At 35.7% G+C, this 24,945-nt stretch overlaps 1 protein-coding gene across 1 annotated transcript; it reads right to left on the reverse strand.

Annotated features, from left to right (window-relative positions):
* Nucleotides 1-191: 191 nt before the first annotated feature.
* LOC129744771 (insulin-like growth factor 1 receptor) lies at nt 192-24,336 on the reverse strand. Its single transcript, XM_055737473.1, has 6 exons — nt 22,001-24,336; nt 13,066-13,210; nt 12,923-13,003; nt 12,691-12,853; nt 12,034-12,154; nt 192-2,498 (listed from the first exon to the last, which is right to left on the reverse strand). Exons 1-6 carry the CDS (start codon nt 22,339-22,341, stop codon nt 344-346), a joined length of 3,006 nt encoding a protein of 1,001 aa, XP_055593448.1. The 5' UTR covers nt 22,342-24,336; the 3' UTR covers nt 192-343.
* Between the last annotated feature and the right edge of the window lie 609 nt (nt 24,337-24,945).

Genomic DNA, 24,945 nt, shown 5'->3' on the forward strand with positions numbered 1-24,945 from the left:
CTTGAAATTCAAATTTCGAGTGTTAGTATAGATTTGTGATAATTGTGATAGATTGTTCTTAAGATTAATTTATTCTTGAATTTCATGTTTGTTCCAGATAGAGGATTGGCGGTCATCAACAAAAAAGAAGTCACAAAGTCACAAAAACAATTCTTTTTAATTTAAAAATAGTTTAAAATTAAATAGGAACTTCATTGGACGGATTGGATGATTAACTACTACCTTTTAGTTAAAATAACACTTTCGATTCTTTTTTTTAACTAGTCTGAGTTTTCTTCTTTCTGATTAAGGACACCGAGATATATCAGGAACGTACCCTTGGATTGTGTTAGCTTATAAATATCTATCTAAGATCACAATCGACAAAACCATCTTCCCCGGTCAATTCGTTTGCATCGTTCTCCACCAAAATGTCTTTGTCATCGTGATGAAGTTTAAATTTGTGGAACATCACGTACCCGAAGATTCCAGATACAGCGAAACAAAACAGCACCCCGAATATTATGAAACCATTCCTGAGCGAATTATCAACTGGAACTATAGGGTATGTCTCAACTTCATCGACCATTCGGGCGAAGAACCAATCACTGAACTGACCTGGACCTCCTAGACATACCCCTTGAACCCGGATCCCGTAATCTCCTTGGGAGAGATTTCTAAACGTGTATTGATGGCCAGCGTGATCGTGTTCCTGTCTCGTAATACAATAACTGATATGCGACTCGGACGGATCAGTGAAAGATCTCAACTGGATGTTAAACGCCACAACCAATCCATTGGCTATTTCAGGTTCATGAAACCGGACCTTCAGAGCGTCCTTATTTTTTTCAGTTGTAACATTTGATATAGCACAGGCCGTCAATGAAGGTTCCGTTCGATCCGAAAAAATACTATAAGGACTGCAGAATTTTGGCTCCGGCGCGCTACAAGCGAACAGTTGAAAAGTATAATACGTGTATGGGAGTAAATTATTCACCGTAAAATCCTTTCTATCCGCGAAAAAATCATAAAACGCTATTCGATTAACAAGTTCTTCAGTTTCTCGCTTCCTACGACTACGATCAATGCCAGAGTCGTCAGACGATGGCTCTCGTAAGAAGGAGTACATCTTTTCTTGGAACCCATCAGAAGGAATATCGACTGTCGTAGAATAAGATGAACTAGAGACCTCACGCTTTCTGCGAAAATAAACTTCATCATCATCGGACTCGGCAATGTCCGGCACGTCCATCTGTAGATCGTCTTCTGAGCAACAGTTTTCTATACTGCATTTACCATCCGTACTTGTTTCTTCTTCCATGGCTGGCGGATAGAGACAATAATTACGTCTTTCCAGCATAGCTTGATTATCTGGTTGAACGAAAACATCCACGTGGTATCGATTGACTATTTCTACTTCAGCCTTCAGAATGCGCCATGAAAATGTGATCGAATTGTCCGTTTTGCTAATCGTGCGCAACCATAGAGGGGGATTTGGTTTTGATATTTTGGTTTTAAAATAAAGCACAGAAGATTGTCCCACCTTATTGTCCATCAAATGATCCTTCAGAGAAACTGTTTCAGTTTTGACATAAAAAGCATACCGAGTTGCCGGCTGCAGACCTGTTAGATTGTATGCCAGAAAATGCTTCTCAGTTTTGGTTTCATTGCTGAGGATCATCTTAGATTGCCAACCATACTCGGAACAAACCTCCAAGTCGTCTAACGGGCTTCGCTCTTTGTTCGATTTTGTATAGTAAATCACATATCCAACCAAATGTTGATCTGCAGCAGGTTTATACCGTGTCCACTTAAGTGTTACATTCCTGCTAGTCAAAACATCAACTTTTGCGTTAAGGCTAACCGAGTTACATGCCCGTAAATAACCGTTCGAGCCGGTGTTTATAAAATCATCAGTATCGTTGTATTCTGCTATCTTCTTTAGCCAAGTTATTTGTGAATTGCAGAGCAACGCATTGTTGATAAAGTACATACTGCCTTTCAACAATCGAATCAAGCGTTTCGTTGAAAAATCCCACAAACGCTGCAGGTTCCTATTCTCGTAAACCATAATCGCGTAGCTTCCATGGCCAAGTTCGTAATCACCATGAATGACTTCGAGATTCTCCAAAAAGTCTAAAGAAGCCAACGTTGTCGATCGATAAACCTTCAGGTAACCCATAATTTCCTCGATCGCACCCAAACTAGCCCGCAGCTCCTCGATCAGATTCGGGTGGTCCTGCATCATTCTGATTTGAAGCGTTCCGTTGATAATGGTACAACCTTCAAGGCGTTCAGCGTCAGCCAAAAACATAACCTGAGTACTGCCACAAACCTTAGGGCATCGACCAGGGCATGGGTAACAGGTATGACTGGTAAGATTGGCTTCCAGCTCATCGGCCGGTGTGGCACTGAACCCGGCGGGACATTCCTCCACGCATTCCCCCTGGAAGATCAACCCGCCCCGATCGATACACCTTGCTCTGCTGATACAGCGCATCGTGTTGTGGAAGAGCATCCTAGCGTACGGGTATCAACTTGTTACTCACTAGAAATAAAATCATGCAAATGTGCAAAAAGTGTACCAATATTCTGATTAAAGCTGCATTTTCCAATCATGTGCAACGTTGTTTAAATTTGGTTAATATATATTTCATGCATCCAAGAAAACATAAAATCGAATCTCTAGCTCAAATCATTAACAATGTTAATGCGAATCGCAAATCCCATAAAATCAGTGAACGGTCGTTAAAATGGTTACTTAAAGTCGGTCTAAACCGGATATGATAAACAGATGTTAAAAATCAGAAGGAAAAATTCTCCAATGAGAGATGCAGCAAATATCGTCGCTGACAAAGGTTTGCTAGCATTGAGAAACTTACGCTCTCTCGCATACTTTCAGGATGTACGATTAAGGTGTTGAATATCGTCCAATTTGTACAATTCTCGTCGGTTAAGCCAGAAGTGAACAATATGTATGTACATTGCCAACACTTTGTTAGGTAAATCCTGTTTTTTCGAGTTTTATGCTATTATTCTTTAATGTATATGAAACGTATAACAAACTTGTGACGGTCTCTGAAGATTTTTTTTATTTGGATGCACTCGAATAAAGTTAGAAGCTGCTAAGCTCCCAATAGTGTCATATTGACACTCAAGAGCGGATTAGGGTTAAGGGGGGGAGGGGGGGGGGGGGGTTATAACACTTTCAAAAAATCGATTTTTTTTATTTTTTTTATTTTCTTATTGTAAAACATTTCAAGAATGTTGTGTCAAATTTTCAAGTCAATTGAAGCAAAACTGTAGAAATCATAGGCCTTTATCTCCTCCTATCTAATACTGCAAGAAAGCAAGAGCAGAAACTTCAAACGCCTTTTTCTCGAAAGCACAGTTAAGTCCGTGGATTGAAAACTACTTGTCCGATTCTTTTCAAATTTTGAAGATATTTTCTACATATACAATATCAGACCCCAACGTTTTCTTTTTTTTTTTTACTTTGGGGAGATTTTGCAGATAAAAAATGGCGGATTTTTTCGTGAAAAATCGTAGTTTCAAACAGCCACAAAAATTTCATAAAAAAATTTTAAGGTCAATAAAAACGTTGGGGTCCAGAAAAACATCTATTAAAAATATTTTGCTCTGATTTTTTGACTTCAGATGATTCTGTGCTGAGATAAAGTGTCCACCGGAAATCCTGTTTTCTAAAAGGCATCCTCGAAAGTGCTTCGTCACCGGCTCATTTTACAATATTTTTCTACGAAAAAATTACTGAGTGAACTATGCATTCTTTTCGGTAACCTTTTTCATGATTGAACTGAATTAACAACAATTAACGAGACCAACATATTTTACGCTGAACTGGCAATAAGGTGGTCCGAAAAAAGGGGTCATGTTTCGGGATCAAACCCTTGAGGGCTGAAATTGTTCCTTGGCCTGCCAGAAGCCCCATGCCAAATTTCAGCTCATAAATTCCATTATTAAAGGAGACTTGTTTCTTTAATCAGGGTGCTCCACACTTTGGCAAAAATCATGCCAAATCTAAAGATTTTTTGGTCATATTAGTTATTCTTTCACAGTTCATACCTGTCGAAAGAATTCTCGAAACTAACTACTACCCAAGATAACCCATAACATACATTTTGGAAAAGTTTTCTAAAAAAGATTGAGAGTTTACTATTGTTGCGAAAATATGGCATGAAGAAGTTCATATATACTCTAACGATTGGCATATTGAATAAATATTTTGATTATTTTTATTTTCAGGGGGAAAACATTTTAAAATAATAAAAAAAGATCTTGAAGTCACATTTTGTTAGATTTTTCAGACAATGGCCCTCATTCTGCGCCGTACGTGACGTGATGATAGTCGAGTCACCCAAGTCACTCTATTCCAGTAGAACGTCACTTCGGATGAACTTTGTGAGTTCTTACCCTATTCTCGTAGTCACCGTGGCTGAGAATCGTCGCATTCAGGTGACGATTTTAGGTGAGAATTGTCGGTACCTTTTCAGATGGTGACGAGATAGGAATTTAATCGAAATTTTATGAAAATAAGAATGTTAGGCTCTAAATAGTAAATTATACCATTAAATGCTAGTTTTGAAAACAAAATGAATGGAAAGTATGCTCTCCAAATGAAATCCAAAATTCAGTTTTAATCGAAATTTGATTTGCGAAACGTTAAAACGATGAAATGACGAAAACTTTGAAAATCAAATATTAGTACTTTTAAGTTTATTTTCACTTTTTAATGATAATATGCCATGCTAAGGAATATTTTTCAAAATAAAAAAATGTGGAATTCAAGTGAAGGATACAGGTGAGGATTACCGGTATCAATAAACGACAAGTCAGAACATTTAAACAAAAATGAATTTCCTGGGAAGTTCCAAAGAAAAATAAGCAGTTAATAAAAATCAATTGAATTCTTTTTTTTATTTGGTTCAATGCTTTTAAATTACTTTTTGAAAATCAAATTATTGAAATATGGATTCGACGCTTAAGCCGAAGCACAATTTGAAGTGTGGTTTTCGAATACAAATCTGGAATCCAATTTTAAGGTAAATTGAAAACCGGATTCAGGTTTATGGTGACGAAATCTGACATTTGAATCTCATGCTGCTGCTGCTGCTGCTATTTTGTTGTTTTCGATAAGAGCTCGGCATTCCATGATCTTCTATCTGGTAGGCGATAAATTACAATTTCCGGCATGCCACGGGGGTAACCTCGGTTGGGGGAAATATATAAACCAGCAGCATTCGCCATTACTGAAAACTAAAAAAAAAGTTATCTTCTCTTGGATGAACAAAATTTATTACAACCATTCTGATCGAGCAGTTTTAGGTACAAAACACGAATTATTTTACATACCTGATAAACCTTTTGGATATGTTTTACTAACACCGCCTCTTTGTGCACTGATTTTTTGGAGCAACAGCCGTCGGCATCTGCTTTTTTTTTCGGCAATATGACCCAGATCCGAACCCAGCTTTGATAAGCAAAATTTCCACTTACGTCGCACAAATGATCCGTTTATCATCCTCAAGCAGCTTTCTGTGACTGTAGAATCCGATGATAGCCATTTTCGAACCGAAATTCTAACCCGTTACACAAAAAAAAAAAACAATTCGGAAAATCCGAAGCGAGAACAAAATCAAAACAGCACCAGCAAAATTCTACCATTTTGACAGATGCGCTCATTCGGTCACTCGCCTAGAATGAACCTCTGTCACTTTACCCAAATCGACTCCGGGAATAAGGTGACAAATCTCACGGTGACTCCGAGGTGAGGTGACAATCATCACGTTACGCGCGGCGCAGAAAAAGGGCCAATGTGCAATAACTCAAAAAATTTTTTTTTAATTTTTTAAATAACGTGTATGTGTTTTTTCTATTTGGCGAATTTTTCTTGAACATTTGATCTACATACGTAATACACTTCAGTTTCGAAATATAGCTGAGGAATAAAGTATCAAGTATCCTCATTCTCCTCTATAAATTGTTCTCTCATAGCATTGAAGCTAATCAAAGCTCTGCGGCCACAATTAGCGAGAAACCGTTTGGGCGCCCATGTCTGAGGGTTAACTAAATGAGCTGAAGTTTTTCAAAGAGCCTTCTGATAGGCCAAGGAATGATTTCAGCCCAAGCTTCTTATTACGAGGCATACACCCCCTCTGTTGGATCTAGGATCTCTGATAGATCGATGTTTTCATCGATGAGTGTTGAAATGGAACTTTATTAACGTTTCAATTTAGGTTCTCACGATACATCGAAATCGGCATGCAAAAATGTATGTATGTATGTATGTATGAAAAACCACCAGTGGCTGATAGGTCTTTCGACCCGAGGCGGTACGGGAAGTCTCGATCGCATATTCAAATATTGTTCATGCTTAACTCATAAACAATATTTGCAGCACAACCAAGGGGTCCGTTACCACTGGCTTGGGACAGGTTTTAATCATCTCACTCCCTTCCAACTGTTCGAAACAAATGAAAAATTCTGAAAAGGTTCTAAAGAAACCTACTCATTATTCTAAATTTGTCGAGATACTCCGGCTGGCTTGAACCCACAATCCATTGTATATCAGTTTTCCGATCGTTTGATGTCCTGTCCAATCCCGCCACTAAACCCCATAATAGAGTTAAGCTATTTTGAACATATGAAAAAAAATAACACTTTATAGATCTTACCTCTTTTTCATTTGAAAAGGATACTTGTCTTTGTTCCACAAAATTTTCCGGAAATATTTAAAAGGCCGGAATGGGCAAGCCTGGATATATAAGAAAAATCTGGAACAACGGTACTCAAAGAATAAAGTTATTTACAGTGAAAAATACACGGATACACCTAAGATGTTTACTTAAATCCAGGAGTTTTTGGTGAATGTGTAGCTTTTCCAGTTTTACTTTTGGAAATTTTACAAATTTTCCAAAATTATTTGAAAAATTTGTAAAGTCTGTTATTGTGTTTAAAAATTAATATTCGACCTATTCGGTGAGCCGAATTTTCGGCCTAACGGTTACAAGAACCAATAGACAAAATAGGATAGAAACATTTTTTTTACTTTTTTACATATTATTTTTAAAATTATTTCAGTTAATGTTACTGTTAACAACTTTCAAAAAAATATTAAAATGTATTGGCTGATTTGATTGGATTTTTTTTAATATTTACGTTTTGCTTCATTGTGTAAAAAATAATGTTTATATTGAATGGAGTTGTTTTAAGGAGCGAACAAAAACATTTTGATTTTTTGTAAAATTTTATAAGGAAATACAAGTTGGAATAACCAAATATCACTTTTAAATATGTACAAAAAATTGACATTTCTTTAAATAATAATTTGAAATATTGTAAAATGAATTCAGTCCACTACCCTGATCTGTTTAAACTGAATGAATTCATGTCACAACTTTAAACGAGCATATTTTTGTTCTTAGATGTTCAGTTGAGAAACTACGTACATCAAATTTTAGGTAATTGATTTCTTTACAACTTATTTGAAGACACATTTAAAAATATTTCCACAGATATAACCGGAAATCAAAGTGGTACGTTAGTGAAGTAAAAAAAAGGTCAATTCTAGCGTGAACTCACGTCACAAAATTTTCAATCACTACACAAATAACTCAAACTTTGACCAAATTATATTCATACCTGAAGTCAAATCCGTAAGTTGCCTACCATCGCTCTTCTTGTACTTACCGGGGGTTGACCAACAAGCGAAAGGGTTTGAGACAACGGCAAGTGACCAACAACACCCACCTTGCGAGCAACAGCAATCGCTCAGCAACATTTGGGACCCGTAAAAGTTCCACGAGGTCCGAAATTGAAGGTTTGGCTCCACCATTGCCACCCGGTTCATCAGGTGCAAGTGCAATCCTCGAGCCCCAAGACATCCCGTAGCAGCAGTTGGCCGGCCATCTCATCGAGTACACACTACACGGAGGCACACTCTCACCAAAATCCCCGTGACTTGACCAGGGATTCGAGGGCTGTTGTAGCTGGCCCTTCTGGTCAGCTAAAAATAAACTGGCTGGCTGCTGTTGACGTCGTGGCAATCGTTCCGGGTGTTCTTGAAAATAGATTGAGAATCTCCAACATCCGAACAAATTTTCAGCACAAATGACAATAAAAAATGATTTTTTTCCAGGAGTTGAAATTGGCAGCACACATCGAAATCAGCATGCAAAAACACCACAAAAGCCAATCGAACTCCGATATCGAAAGGATTAAGGTTGCCAGAATTTTTCCACGTATCCGGGCCGGGCTATTTTATCTATCCAACATTCGACAAATTTGTGTAAATCCCAGATATTATTCAATAAAATTTTGAAAAATTTTAAAACATTTTTTTATTGAACCTATCAGCAGATTTATTAGAGAGAATTGTACTTTAGGCTTTAAATTTCGTTTCTTGGGCGCAAAAATGAAACATTAAAAAATCTCAATTGGAGTTTTTCGTATGGGTTTTTCAAATAATGTGAATAAGTCTGGGCAAAAGCCGGGTAATTCCGTCAAAATTGTCGTATTTTGCAAAATTGGAAAAAAAATGTAAAAACTTCTATAACTTCTTACTCAGAAATCAAAATTACTCGCGATCTTCAGAAAAGTTTATCATTGAATTAAAATGATCAATTTACAAATCTTTGTAATCTTCTCTAGTTTTTCCCAAAAAGTACACAAATTTATTAAATGAATTTTTACCCATTTTCTAAAGTTATCTCGAAAACAAGATTTGCAAAAGAAACCATAGTTGGACCATTGCATAGTTGGAATCAGCGACCCCCAAATAAGTCTAAATTAGTTCTTAAGGTTCCCTGCATATCGAAAAAATGAGAATTTTGTTGCCTTGTATTATTAATATTTCACTAAGGCCAAAAATCAAAGCCCATTCCAGAACTAAAATGTGCTAAATATGATATCTAGGTTCAGTGATGAAATTGTCATGAAATACTAAGATTTTATATTTTAAAAATCTCACTGTGACCGGCTCCAATTCTGCGCATATTCATATCTTCACAAGAAATACATTTTCGATGACAAAGCTTCAAGAATACCAAACCAAAGTGAGATAATGCACAAATTTTGGAACCATGTAGAATTGGGGCCGTTTTGAGTAATTTACTGAAATTTTTCAAAACAGTGGTAATATTAGGAAAAATAAATATTTTTCCATCTGAAATTTATTGGGCTTAGAGTGTCATTACAAATTTTATTCTAATTCTGACATTTTGTTGTCTTTATATTTTTGATGCAACAAAAATTGAATTAACGGGAATTTTTCAAAGTTCACTAGAATGTAGATTAAATGTGCTTTCCAATGAATATACTTTTGATTGGTCCAAACAAAGTAAAAGAACTGAAAATCCGGGTACAACCTGACGGTGGACCACAAAAACAAATGAAATTTCAATTTGTAAAAAAATCGCGCAAAGTAGTCGACTTTGAAAAATTCCAGTAAATTCAATTTTTGTTGCATCAAAAATCTAAAGACAACAAAATGTCAGAATTAGAATAAAATTTATAATGATATTTTTCCAAAAACTCTATCACCGCTCAAACAGTTTTTACTAGCAATCTAATGAAAAGTAGGTTTTTCAGACCACTTTTTTGAACTTTTTGTGACCATTTCATTAAAAAAAATTTAAAAAAATATTTCTTGGCTTCATGATGTAGACATTAGCTTCAGCTTTCATATGCATAAAGCAAATATTTTTTGGACGTACAATATGAACTACAGCACTTTTCCTGGGGTATGTTTTTTCGGATTTTTTTTTCTTGCTTCAGCATGCAGAAAACTATAACTATAGAGAAAACTATAAGCTTAAGCTATATATAATGTTCTAAACATATTTTACTGACATTACAAGGTTTCTAGTGATATAAGTTTCATTGTAATCGGTTAGATATAAAAAGAGTTATGACGATTTTAGCTTGGAGTGTCAAATTGACACTCCTAGTGCTGATTAGGGTAATGAAATCTAATGCGGATGAGGGTTAAGCTGGCACATTTCGAATAAAGAACATTTAACGATTCAGAACAATAACAAGTAAGTGAATTCAAGTAACAAACAAAGACGAATTTAGGCAAGAAATCAAGTACCTAATGTGTTTTTCGTTGATTTGATCCATACAGGCACAAAGATACCAAAATTGCCAATGCTTTCTGAATATGCCATCTTAAAATGTTTCCTTAATTCATATTTCATACCGGAGACAAATCTATGTAAAACAGTTCACTGAAGGTTCAAGAGATAAATAAATGTAGTAAACCTTACGATTTATTAATGGTAAAATTTTCTACATTTTAAGGTATCATTTGGCATTTTTTTTTATTTTTTTAATAAATTTATTTCTCCGTTTAAAAAAAAAAAATTGGATTTTGAAAAACGGTGAGGAATCGTAGGCCACCTAATCCAAATTGACTAGATAACGTGCAAAGTTTATGAGTTGACACAAAATTTAAATTTCAATATTCATTCAGTTATTTTAAAGCAATTTCAGATGAGGAAATAAAAAAGAGAATTGTGTATGATCGAATAGTTCCAAAACCTGGCTCGTGAACGTTTCGGAAAAATTCCTTGTATAAGATTTATGTTCGTTTCTTCGCATTGGAAAAAATGGACAAAATATTTTCCATATGTAACTCTTCATTTGGCATAAGAAAACTTTACAGATAGGAATAACGTATTTTAAGTTCTGAATGTAAGAGACGAACCAGCCCGAGGCTAAAAGTCTCTATAATAAAGAAAAAAAAAAGTTCTGAATGTGTATAACACCAAAAAATAAGTGGCCCAAGATACCCCACAAGCTATGATTTGTATATTGGTACCGTTTGTGTGATTTATTATTGATGTTTTATCAAAAATTTCTTTTCCACGTGAACTTGAACTTGACAAAACTAAAAGAAGCAAGAGTTTTATTACGAAAAATTACAAAAACTGATATAAACTAGTCGCAACTTCTTTCACAACACAACATAATCTATATGTGGAATACAAATTTTAAAGTTGTTTTGATAACTTTGAGCAGTTTTCAGTGATTTCTTAATATGTTTCATACGACGTAATGAAAGCTCACGCGATATATAGAAAAATATGCTTACGCAAAGCGACGACGATGACAGTTGGATTGAGATTTTTATCTCAACACATATCTGAGATATTCAGTGGTCCACTTTCCGCATAGAACACGTTACCCATTCTCCCCGACTATTTTAATTATATGTAACTTGTACTTTTATTTGTGTGTTTACAGTTGATGATCGTCTTTTTTTGTTCTAAGACATTCCGTCATTCAAACAAAAAAAAAATGCAAGCCCAACAGGATTTAAGACCGCAAAAAATCGGAAGTGCATATTTTTTTTACCTGCTATTTATCGGTAACAACTGTACAAAATTTCAAATTTTATCATTTTTGATTAGCTCGAAATTTCGAGTTTAATGTTTTAGAACATAGGTACAAATCCAAAATTTTCCAGTTTTTCTGAAGTATTTTAAGGCAATGTGAAAAATGTTCCCGATTTATTGGAGGAAATTCCGAATTTTCCAGATGGATTTTAAATCTCGACTTTTTCCTGCATTTCCCGACTTTCCATAGGCAAAAGGTTCATATATGTTTAGAAATTCGTGTCTTTTTTTCTATGATTTTTTTTACAAAACGAAGGTAAATCCTCCTTGTCAAAAACTCATGCCCCGCGGATCAAAAATAAAATCTGATCTTTATGTTTATTTGTGATTCGTGAAAAAAAGCCAACCTTACACGCTATATCACAAGAAATTAGGAATATAAGAACAGAACAAGTTTTTTGAACGATATGAAGAAGTTTAAGAAGCACAATCATTTATGATTTTTGCTACTTCCATAAATAACATTACAACGATTCATGAATTAAGTGAACATGCAACATTTAGTGATTGTACATATGTAAAATTTCCATTCGTGTGATTCTAATGTTAAACTAAATCACTGAAAAATTGTAAATTTTTCAAGACTTGAAATTCACGAAAGCAAAATAGCGATGCACTTAATACAAGAAAATTTCCTTACTTTCCATCGGGACACTTCTCGACGCATAGGTTCTTATCCTTCGGACCACGACATACTAGGCATCCGGCGTTCGTTCGATTCGTACATCCACCCAAACACTGGTCATGGCAGGTGATTTTCCCTTAAAAGTGTTCAACACGTAAGAAAAAAAAAATTTCTAACAAGCTACTTTTGGAATAAGATTTAATTATTAAATCAAATGATTTCCTCTGTTAAAGGTTCTGTCAAAAGTTTGAGAAGGGTGCATGGAAACACAAGTCGAGGGATGTTTGAAAAATATGTTAAATTTAAAATATGTCTTTCCAGAATCGAGTTAACCTCGTACAGATGTCATGATGGTTTTAGAGAAATGAAAAAAAAAATGGGAACAGAAATAAATGAAATTTTTCAAAGTACAAAGTAGGATTTTGTATACATGTGCAAAATTCAGTGGCAAACAGCCGACTGGGTTTTGAGATGTCTTCCATTAAAGGGGTCCAACGATCAAATTTTTCGGGTGTGATCATGGAAAATCCAGAAAAGTCCCATCGAGAGACCCCGAAACACTTGAAAATATGCTATTCGACCATATGAAACGTGCATTTTTTCGAGTCCAGTCCTTCCTACTTAAAATCGTATTCCATTCTCTTTTTTGCAAGAATCAAAACATCAAAATACCACTTGAACCGTAGTAGAATCGTTGACAGCTTTTGCTGGTCCAGCAGTAAGGTCCATCGCATCCGCGACACACCTCAGATTTGTTGCAAACTATGGCTGGTTTTTCGAAGCGATTCAAATCCTGCGTCTTGTTGATACCGTACACTATGCTGGCCCAATCTATCTATAAAAAGAAAGTAAAAATCCATACCTGGTTTCAATGATTTCGCTAACGGTTTTGAACACGTGTTACCGTATCGGTGTGACACAGCACCGGAACATGCTGGGTGTAGATGAACCCATGCTGGATGGCAATCAAATTTTTCAAACCTATCTGTGGAAGTTAGTTCGGAAAGTTAGTAAGCTGGTTCCCCCCTCAACAAATCTTATACAAACCTCCTGTAGATTTGGCATGTCGTAGAAAATTAGGGCATAGTTTCGGATCAACTCCTGGCCACGGATGACGGCCAAATTTGGAAACATTCCACGCAACGACGTCAGATTGAAGACACGAAAGAGCAGCACGTACCCGGTGATTTCCCTATTTAACGTGGAAACCACACAAACAAACCAGAAAAAAGGAACATTTCTCATTGAGTAAAAACGAAACTGGAGCTTTTTTTTTAATTCTTTGATGATCGATATAATAAATCTTTCTAAGACGCTGAGAAAGTTTCCTAGGATTGATATTGACCGAGTCTTGGATTCTGTCATGATACTCTGTGTTTGCACAAAAATATAGAGCTATGTGGTAAGGCTACAAATTCCTATGTATAATACACCTTCGATTTATCAACCCATTTGGGAGCGCCAATTGGCCAGGTTGAATTTGGAATCACTTAAAAATGGACACTATAAATCCCAAACACCGCGACAACATCTCTTTCACGTCCATCCGATTTGATCTACTTAGCTATAACTATAAGGGGTTTTGTCAATCTTTTAAAAAACAAAAGAACAAACTCTCAGAATTCAGGTAAGTAGGGTTTAGATTTGTTTAGAATTTACAACGGGAGGAAGAAAAAGGACCTAGAGCTAAAAAAAACGATTCGGTACATGTCTTGTCGCGATTTTTCAAGTATCACATTTATACTTATCCAATAACTTAATACAAGAAGTAGTGGTCTGTGGATGAACGGTCTTATGTTTACTATCTACAATGATTATTATGGGACATGATGCTGGAATTAGTTTACAATTTCAGGTAAGATTAAAATCTCTCGTTTGCTCTTGGCTTAGTATGTCTATATGTAGGTTTATAAAAGTCTTCAGTAGTAGCTATTGCAAAAGTTATCATCATGGGTGAAAGCTTTCAATTTAAATATTTATTCTAACGAAATCGTGAGATGTTAGTTACTCTATAAGTGGGTTGTAGGCTTTGATCAGTTATATTCGAGGCATCTGTTGTATAACTTAAGGTTTGTATTGAGAAAGTATAAGATTTCTACCTTGACAAACATCTTATCGTGTGAAATGTGACCTATTCGGTTCTTAAGATTTTTCTTCCAAAACTTCAGTCTATTAAAAAAAAGGGAATCGCAAGAGCCCTGGAATATAGAACTTTACATTTCAAAAGTACATTTTGAATGTAAATTCATATACTAGGGTTAGTAAAATTGACCTTAACGTTTTTTTTTTGTTTTAAACTTGATATACAGGCATATGGAATTTGATTTAAAGTTTTTGTGAATAATTTTTTCAATGATCGTTAATTTTTTTGGGTACTTGTTACGAATACGTTCTTCCCATGTCCCGTATACAGAACTTTTTTCAATATGTACATTAGGTCTTAGATTTATAGGAGAAATTTCATGATTGAATTTTTAAAACTGGCCATAAACTTTCTTTAGATTGGCCCAGAACACTGACCTGTGTAAAATTTCAGCTAAATTGGACTTGATTCAGGGGTGCTTCAAGGCGCTCAAAGTTCCGGTTTTTTACCCTCAAAAATCACACAAAAGAGTCTGAAAAATCATGATTTGGATTTTTATGCCAAATGACTTAAAAATGCATATAACGCCGAAATCTAGTGTTATCTCGAAAACAAAAATTATCAAATATCGACTTTAAAATATTAAATATCACCAAAAAGGGGACGACTAAAGGAAATTCGGAAAATCTAAATTTTAGATGCCAAATGATTTAGAAATGCATGAAACGACGAGATTTAGTGTTGTCTAAAAAGAAATCGGCAAAAATTCGACTTTCTAGCTTGTTCTAGGTTTTTCCGAAAAACGGCCGATTCAAGTAAGTCGATTATTGGCTAAATTATTTTTTCGAGATAACACCAAATTTCGACGTTTAATGCATTTTAAGTCATTTGGAATCAAAATTTGAGATTAAATTTTTCGGATTTTCTTTGGTCCCCCCAGATTTCAACGTTTTCTGCATTTTTATGTCATTTGGCATCAAAATTAAAATTTTGATTTTCCCGATTTCCTTCGGGTGATTTTTGGGGGTCAAAACCGAAACTTCGAGACACCCCTAAATCAAGTCTTATTTAACTAAAATCTAGTACAGGTCAGTTTTTCGGATCAATCTACAAAATGTATATGGTAGGTTGACGAAATTCGACATGACACAATCGGCTTATACCCTGATGTACATACCTATTGAATTTTGTTGTGCATTGCATGGGAAGAAAACCAAAAAAAAAATGCATCAAGCTAGGGAAAATTCAAATCAAACCTCAAGTTTCTCATTTCAAAAATCGAGAAAAATAATCTGGTTCAGATTTAACAAAAATCAAACATTTAGGACCCCCGAGATTATGAAATTTGAATAAAAACGAATTTGACATACCCAACTGTATACTGTTCAGATATTGTAAAAAATGAATATCGACCAAGACTTCTTTTCGGATACAGATTCCAAATTTAAAAAAATCAAAAAAAAAGAACAAATTCAATTTTTTTTTAAATTTTAAGTTCAAACGGCTTTTGAGATATAAATAACCGAATCTAAACATAATTAGTCTTATTTATGAAATAAGTTCAATTTTGAAAAAAATCCTATACATTTAGCACAGGCCTAAATTAAAAATTAAACTTTCAATGATATTTTTTCAAGCCACCGGATTCAGAATTTAGATTCAAAATTCAAAAAATGGGGATTCTTGTACTAAGCACTGATATACTTAACACATGAATTGAAAATTGAGATATCATACTTCAGATAAAGAACTTAGAACTTATTCAGATTTCGAATTCAAATGAAATTCATCAGATTTGACAAAGCAAAAGATATCAAATCATGAGACATGAGACATAAGACATGAGACCTGAGGTATGAGACAAGAGCCATGAAAGATTAGACCTGAGACATGAGACTTTAGACCTGAGACAAGCTACTAGTGTTATTACCGCGAAAAATTATATAAGCTTCGATTACAACTTGCGACCCCTCTAGTGAAAGGGTTTGACTTGTAGGTGACGAAAAACAGTGTCGCGAAATCGCTAGTCCAAGCTACTAGTGTTAGTACCGCGAGAAATTAGTTAAGCTCCGATTTAGACTTGCGACCCATCTAGTGAAAGGGTTTGACTTGTTGGTGACGAAAAACAGTGTCGCGAAATCGCTAGTCCAAGCTACTAGTTTTAGTACCGCGAAAAATTAGTTAAGCTCCGATTTAGACTTGCGACCCCTCTAGTGAAAGGGTTTGACTTGTAGGTGACGAAAAACAGTGTCGCGAAATCGCTAGTCCAAGCTACTAGTGTTAGTACCGCGAGAAATTAGTTAAGCTCCGATTTAGACTTGCGACCCATCTAGTGAAAGGGTTTGACTTGTTGGTGACGAAAAACAGTGTCGCGAAATCGCTAGTCCAAGCTACTAGTGTTAGTACCGCGAGAAATTAGTTAAGCTCCGATTTCAACTTTCGACCAGTCAAGTGAAAGGGTTTGACTTGTAGTTGACGAAAAATAGTGTCGCGACTTCGCTAGTACAAGCTACTAGTTTTAGTACCGCGAGAAATTAGTTAAGCTCCGATTTAGACTTGCGACCCCTCTAGTAAAAGGGTTTGACTTGTAGGTGGCGAAAAACAATGTCGCGAAATCGCTAGTCCAAACTACTAGTGTTAGTACCGCGAGAAATTAGTTTAGCTCCGATTTCAACTTTCGACCGGTCAAGTGAAAGGGTTTGACTTGTAGTTGACGAAAAATAGTGTCGCGACTTCGCTAGTACAAGCTACTAGTTTTAGTACCGCGAGAAACTAGTTAAGCTCCGATTTCAACTTGCTACCCCTCTAGTGAAAGGGTTTGACTTGTAGGTGGCGAAAAACAATGTCGCGAAATCGCTAGTCCAAACTACTAGTGTTAGTACCGCGAAAAATTAGTTTAGCTCCGATTTCAACTTTCGACCGGTCAAGTGAAAGGGTTTGACTTGTAGGTAACGAAAAATAGTATCGCGAGTTCGCTAGTACAAGCTACTAGGATTAGTACCGCGCAAAATTAGTTAAACTCCGATTTAGACTTGCGACCCCTCTAGTGAAAGGGTTTGACTTGTAGATGATGAAAAATAGAGTTGCGACTAGAAGGGTCGCAGGTTGAAATCGGAGCTTAACTAATTTCTCGCGGTACTAATCCTAGTAGCTTGTACTAGCGAAGTCGCGACACTATTTTTCGTCATCTACAAAGCAAACCCTTTTACTAGAGGGGTCGCAAGTCTTAATCGGAGCTTAACTAATTTCTCGCGGTACTAATCCTAGTAGCTTGTACTAGCGAAGTCACGACACTATTTTTCGTCACCTACAAGTCAAACCCTTTCATTTGACTGGTCGAAAGTTGAAATCGGAGCTAAACTTATTTCTCGTGGTACTAACACTAGTAGCTTGTACTAGCGAAGTCGCGACACTATTTTTCGTCATCTACAAGTCAAACCCTTTTACTAGAGCGGTCACAAGTTGAAATCGGAGCTTAACTAGTTTCTCGCGGTACTAATCTTAGTAGCTTGTACTAGCGAAATCGCGACATTGTTTTTCGTCACCAACAAGTAAAACCCTTTCATTAGAGAGGTCGCAAGTTTAAATCGGAGCTTAACTAGTTTCTCGCGGTACTAAAACTAGCAGCTTGTACTAGCGAAGTCGCGACAATGTTTTTCGTCATCTACAAGTCAAACCCTTTTACTAGAGGGGTCGAAAGTTGAAATCGGAGCTTAACTAATTTTTCGCGGTACTAACACTAGTAGCTTGTACTAGCGAAGTCGCGACACTATTTTCCATCACCTACAAGTCAAACCCTTCTACTAGAGGGGTCGCAAGTCTTAATCGGAGCTAAACTAATTTCTCGCGGTACTAATCCTAGTAGCTTGTACTAGCGAAGTCACGACAATGTTTTTCGTCATCTACAAGTCAAACCCTTTCATTAGAGGGGTCGCAAGTATAAATCGGAGCTTAACTAGTTTCTCGCGGTACTAACACTAGTAGCTTGTACTAGCGAAGTCGCGACAATGTTTTTCGTCATCTACAAGTCAAACCCTTTTACTAGAGGGGTCGAAAGTTGAAATCGGAGCTAAACTAATTTCTCGCGGTACTAACACTAGTAGCTTGTACTAGCGAAGTCGCGACAATGTTTTTCGTCATCTACAAGTCAAACCCTTTCATTAGAGGGGTCGCAAGTATAAATCGGAGTTTTACTAGTTTCTCGCGGTACTAACACTAGTAGCTTGTACTAGCGAAGTCGCGACACTATTTTTCGTCATCTACAAGTCAAAACCTTTCATTAGAGGGGTCGCATGTAGAAATCGAGGCTAAATTTGTTTCTCGCGGTACTAATTCTAGTAGCTTGTCTCCGGTCGCAGGTCCAAAGTCTCATGTCTCAGGTCTCAGGCCTCATGTTTCATGGCTCTTGTCTCTTGCCTCAGGTCTCATGTCTTATGTCTCATGCTGAGGTCTCAAGTCTAATATCCCTTGTCTCAGCTTCCAGGTCTCAGGTCTCATGTCTTATTTCTAATGTTTCATGTCTCAGGTCTCATGTCTCAGGTCTCATGTCTCAGGTCTCAGGTCTCAGGTCTCAGGTCTCAGGTCTCAGGTCTCAAGTCCCAGGTCTCAGGTCTCAGGTCCCAGGTCTTAGGTCTCGAGTATCATGTTCTTAGTCTAAGAGATAAGATTTTTCCAACTTCAAAAAGATTCTAAGTGTTTTCCTTTGAAAAGGACTTAGAATATTTTCTCTCAAAAACCGTGTTAATTCGCGAAAACCGTGTAAAAAAAAACCGTGTTAATTCCCGAAAACCGTGTAAAAAAAGCCGTGTAAAAAAAAACCGCGTAAAAAAAAACCGCGTAAAAAAAAACCGTGTAAAAAAAAACCTAGGTGTATATATATATATTATATATATATATATATATATATATATATATATATATATATATATATATATATATATATATATATATATATATATATATATATATATATATATATATATATATATATATATATATATATATATATATATATATATATATATATATATATATATATATATATATATATATATTATTACCGATTTAATATCAAAGAATGCGATTAGTTGGACATTTAGTCGATTTTGATACTTAAAAAAGATTGGATTATTTGAAATTTTTGTTTGCAGATACCTATGAGCATTTATTCAACATATATTTTCGGAACCAATTCACTTTGCATTGAATATTTTGGAGCAGCGCTTCTACTTGAAAAAAAATCCCATCGAATGTTCAAATGTGGGAAGCTCCGGAAACTTTTTGTGTAATTTTGATCGTAAGTAAACAGCTTGTACGACATACTTGTACGATGACACTATTCAGGAACAGAAGAATCCAATACGTACTGAAAGAAATGACTGAACTATAGTTACTGAACTATAGAATATATACAGAATATTTTATGATATGATATTTCCGAGGTATGAAAGTAACGTCGGAAAATTTAACTTTTGAGTTTAAATCCATTTATTCCAATATTTCTGTTTCCAGCTTGATTAACAAACAAAATGATTGATTTTCATTACTTAAAGCCAAAATCATCTAATTTCTTTATCAATGTTTTTTTTTATCACAAAATTGAACTGAGGATTATTGCTAAAAATGTGTAAGTGAAAATTATACGAAGACCCAAATGTTTGCTTTGTTTCATCAGCATGTAGAATTGAAACATATATCGTATTCAGGGGTGTCAGGTGTCCTGATTTTTCAGGATTTGTCCTGATTTTCGAGAGGCTGTCCTGATTTTCCAAAATCGCTTGAATTGTCCTGATTTTTGAAAAATGGCCCATAAAATGTCCTAATTTGTCTTGATTTTTAAATAATATCTCAATGACATCTTAATTTATTGTTGAGAACATCAAACAAATCTTTAATAAATAATTCAACCAGTTAAACCAATCATACTCTTTGATTCAAATGATATTCAAATGGTGTCTTGAAAAATCCTGATTTTTTTCTTCGCGGTGTCCTCATTTTTGACAAAACGGCCTGGCACCTCTGATCGTATTCGTTTTCACCACTCGATAGTGTCACCGTCCCGGCTAAAAACGAGCATAAATCGAGTTTTGCCCTCACTTGTGCTGGTGTACGTGACATCGATAGTGCCAAATGTAAACATCAAGCTGTGAAAATCCATCACCAGCTGATATTTGTTTTCGCTTCCAAACGATTTATTTACATTGACCTGTCAAAATTTACGATAGTATTGGTGCGGGCACAAGCAACACTGGATATTTTCAGAGTGTGCCACCGTCTGCGCTCAGTTCACTACCGATGCAAAACTGAGAGCATGAACGAGCAGAAAACAGCAAAAAGTGCATTACCGGTAGTGCACCAGTGCACAACTGAACGAAAACAAACACTGTAATAAGGAGTCAAAACTTGGGTGAGGCAAACAGAAATTCGCTGCCGTTTTTTTATAAATTTTCGACAAAAAACTAAGCTATTTTTGGAAAGAGTTGTAATCGTTTAATTTAAAAAATTTCATCGATATTTTTTTCAATTTTTCAGCCCTGGACCAAAACAAGAACTGCAAAGTTCCAAAAACAGTGAGGCCTGCCAGCTGGGTTGCCAGGTGCTCAGATTTATCTGTAGAACACAAACTTTTGACCCTTCTTTCAGATATTGGTCAGACACAGATTTCGGCCTTATTTTGGCTCAGAATGCCCAGATTTTACAGACTTTCAAAATTGAGTGATGGAATCAATAATCATGTATCGGGTATGATCCGTAAAGGCCAGATGATACTAGAAATCTCGCTTGTATGCGTTGGTATTTCACCAATCATTCATAAAAACTTAATTTTTTAAATTAAATCGGTGTGGTACGTGGTAGCAAACAGTGTTTGTATATAGCTCGTAACTCGAAAATAACCCGAATACAAAACCACATAAACAAAGCGTCTGCCCACTCTTAAACGCATCGTTTAAATTTTTGTTTGGTATCAAATTTTTAAACTTCTTTGTGCACAGACATACAGAGACATTTTTTCAAATTGTCCAGATTTTTTTATCCTCAACACCTGCAACCCTGCCTACTATTGCGTGAATCGACCCATCCTGATCAAGGTTGCCGAAATTATAGAAAAATCTATATTTTCACACAATTTTGAGCAAATTTCAATCACAGAATCTGTGTTACAGAACACAGATTTTTCTAAATAATCACAGAATCTACAGATTATTAAATTTCGTTACGTGTGTTTCAAAATTACAATTTTTGATGTTTTCAAAATTTTTGGATTTATTACTTTGAATTTTAGTTATAGCAAAAGTTAGTAAATGTTATTGATTTTTCTGAACAAAAATGTAAAAAAAACACCCAATTTATCATGATTTTTCAAGAAAATAAATGAAATGAGAATAACATCACAAAAAACCATCACAGAATATTTGGATAAAATAACAGAAAGTCAGAATATTTTTCCACAAAAACACAGAATTCTTTTCGGCAACCTTGATCAGAAACCTAGAAAAATCTGTTCACTGTGTGGCGAGAATAACACACTTGAAAAATATATAAAATGCAAAACCTAATGCAAAACCAAGTAATTCTTATGAAATTAAAAACTCTAAGAGAATATTATAGTTAAAAAGAAAACCTCACAGCTCAATCAAACCACCATTTTCTTACATATTTGTAGCGCCACATTTATAAATACATAGAAAAATAGGTTCCAAATTGTATGTATCAAAATGACGGAAGAAACCCAAAATTTTTGGAGCTTAATATTGATAAGCAAGTCAGTTTGATGCTTTTTTTAGCAAGAAATACTTTTAAAATCGATTTAGTACCATGTCTATTCGACTTGAATCACAGGAAAGAGTCCACTCGGTCAATATGACTTTTTTTAGAGAGAAGAAACAACATGCTATTTACCTTAGCTTCTCGTATTTGTGTTTCTGAAACTCGGACGGTGGAACCTTTTCTATGAGGACAATCTGCAGAAACCCAGTGATGACGGTACAATTTTCGATCAGATGCATCCGGTCCAGATTGTTCCGGATGTCCACATTGGTACACAGACGATTTTCATCGTCAACGTACTCCTCTTCCGGTGGAGTTTCTGGTGTGTTTTCGAAAAGTTCCCCGCGCACTAAACCGGTTTTAAGCTTAGGAACACCAACTAAGATAGTTTGCAGATTCAGAAGGACTAGCACGAAGGCGAGGAAAGTTCCTTGACACAGATTCGACAACATTTTATTCCTAGCTAGATTCATTTTTCGAATGATTTTTTCTTCCTTCGGTTAAATTTAACTTTTTTCTAACAAATTTACTACTTCATTCAAAAACTATTCTTAAACGAACATCTCTTCCAGTTAGCACAACGATTGCAACGTGACTACTGATGGCCGGAGGTTGAGCACAGTACGGAATCTGTTCGATCATAATTGTCCACCCCTAAAGGCGCGGCCAGGAGTGAAGAGGTGAGTTTGATGGCCGGGAATCGAATCGACAAGCAATTGCAGCGCCCAGCCGTTGCGTTTTTTTTTCATCTCGTAACCTATGTTACCTTACTACCAATAGTCTCTGTTCTCTACTAACCGGGGGCCAATGCGCGTTCTAATTGAATTAAATTTGACGCCCTCAGCGGGTCACCACACTACCATCACCGGTTGATGAGCGATTTCTGGAGGGTATTTTTAAACGCATTTGACAGAGTTGGCACTCAGTTTTGATTGATGCGTTCTGTTGCAAGAGGCTGACAAAAATTCTCGCATAGTGAAAATCAATTTTGCGGACATAGGTCAATACAATACATAGTTGTGTTTCCTTCCTCAACATCGCACCTATCAAGAAATCCATATAGCCCGTTCCCCCGGTTAAGATATGGAACGATGAGAGGGGAAGGGGCATTTGAGAGCATTGCTGTCAATAATTTGAGAGTGTTTTTACCAAATTATCCAAAATATTAAAGTCAAATTATATATTTAACTGCACTCTAGACAAGTAAGCATTCAAAAAACCTGTCGAGGTCAGCTAGGCGAGACCGAGGTTTTTAGAAACACAAGGTACTCCGACTTTCACAGTAAGTAGCCGAAGAATGAGCGGGGCGCTCAATGAGTTTTGTTTACAAACATAAGAATATTTGTTCAGCTGTTCTGTGGTTTGTTGATAAACAAACTCCATGAGTTCCGCAGTTGCAAAACCAAAATGGCTGAATTGGGAATTTTACCTACGGTAACACCTCCTAGGCGAGACGGCCTTCTTCATAAACATTCGATCAAGGCAGGTTTGAAGTCTTCAACTAGACGGAAGTCTATTAAAAACCGGTCAGAAGATCAACATTTTTCGTTAATAACCTAAGGATTTCTCTGTCTTTTCATCACATATGCTATAACAGAGATGACAATGTGCCTGATTTTTCGAGGCTCAGCCTGACAACCTGATAAGCCATTGGATTTCCTTGATTTTTGAAAATAAGTCTGATTTTGCCTTTTTTTTTAGTTATTTTTTCTAGGATTTTAACGCTTTCGCGTTATTCATCCCCTATTCTTCAGTGTCAAGTGGCATTCGTTGTAGTCGTCATTTGTTTCTTTATATCAGTTTTGCAAGTTTGGTTTGTCGAATAAAATTTAAAATCTTTTCCTCTTTGTTGGGGCAATTAGAGAGAGCCTGCCGAAGGTTATCTGAACCTGATTTTGCCTGATTTTTGGAAGGAACTACATTCGATACCATTGCTGAAGTGAAAATAAGGATCGACGGCCAAAAAAAGTTAAATTTCCGTTGCTTTGACGATCGATCCCTGATGATTTTAATTTCACCAGTCTCTGATTTAAAAAAAAATGTGGGCAACCCTGTGCTACAACCTAAGAGTCATTGGGGTCACTGGCCCTGCAAGGCCCATCTAAAATTCAATCAAGAAAGCTCCAAAAAATTCCTGTTTACAAACAAAATTTGCATTGGAGATAAGTAAATTGAAACCGCCAAACTTGTTAAGAGTTTTAACAAACTTTTCCGTTTTCCGCAAATCGATGGACAACAACAGCGAAAACATCGCCAGGACGGCATGGGACATGTTCCAATTAGATCTAACTGTGTAGATCGGACCTGTATTGAAATTGGCCACAAACCATCGTCTGCATGAAGATTCAAAAATAAAGTTAATAAATTATTTTCTTGGTTTCATTTAATTTATTCCGATAATTCCTTCAATTAATTTAAATTTAAAACCAATCACAAACCAGCTTTTCATTTTGAATGAAAAAAACTGAATTCATTCAAACCTATGGATTGTTGTTGTTTTTAACCACTTTTTTTAAACTTTCGAATTAAAACATTTTTGTTCGTTTAATATATTTTTTTTTTGACAAAAATCATGAATAACTTTTGTAAGGTTGTATTTTTTCCATCAAACGATAAATTCAAATCAAATTCGATTTTTTTTTCAGTGGTACCAAAAATACATTTGTGGGTTTTTCCAACCAAAACTTGTATAGTTTCAACCCAAAATTTTGATGCTTTAAGAATAAATTTTATGCGTCTAAGACCAAGAAGTTATAAACTGGTAAATAAGGGTGTGTCTTTTGGGCATAGAAAAAAAATTCAACTGATATCACTGCTAGTGCCTAGCGAGATATTGCTTGCAAAGTAATCATGCAATATCTCACTAGGCATTAGCAGTGATGGCAGTTGATTTGTTTTTTTTTTTTTTTTTTTTTTAATGCTAAAAACACACCCCTAAAGCTTGCTTCATTTAGAATTGGAACAAACTTTTTCTCATATTGTGGCGCTCCTGGTGGACGGATTTGGAAGGTCTTGGTACTCACATGTCGGTAATTTTGTCAGTTTCACGTATGTATTATTAGCGTTCCGCAAATCGA

Source organism: Uranotaenia lowii, chromosome 2, assembly GCF_029784155.1.
Source record: "Uranotaenia lowii strain MFRU-FL chromosome 2, ASM2978415v1, whole genome shotgun sequence".
Taxonomy (NCBI): domain Eukaryota; kingdom Metazoa; phylum Arthropoda; class Insecta; order Diptera; family Culicidae; genus Uranotaenia; species Uranotaenia lowii.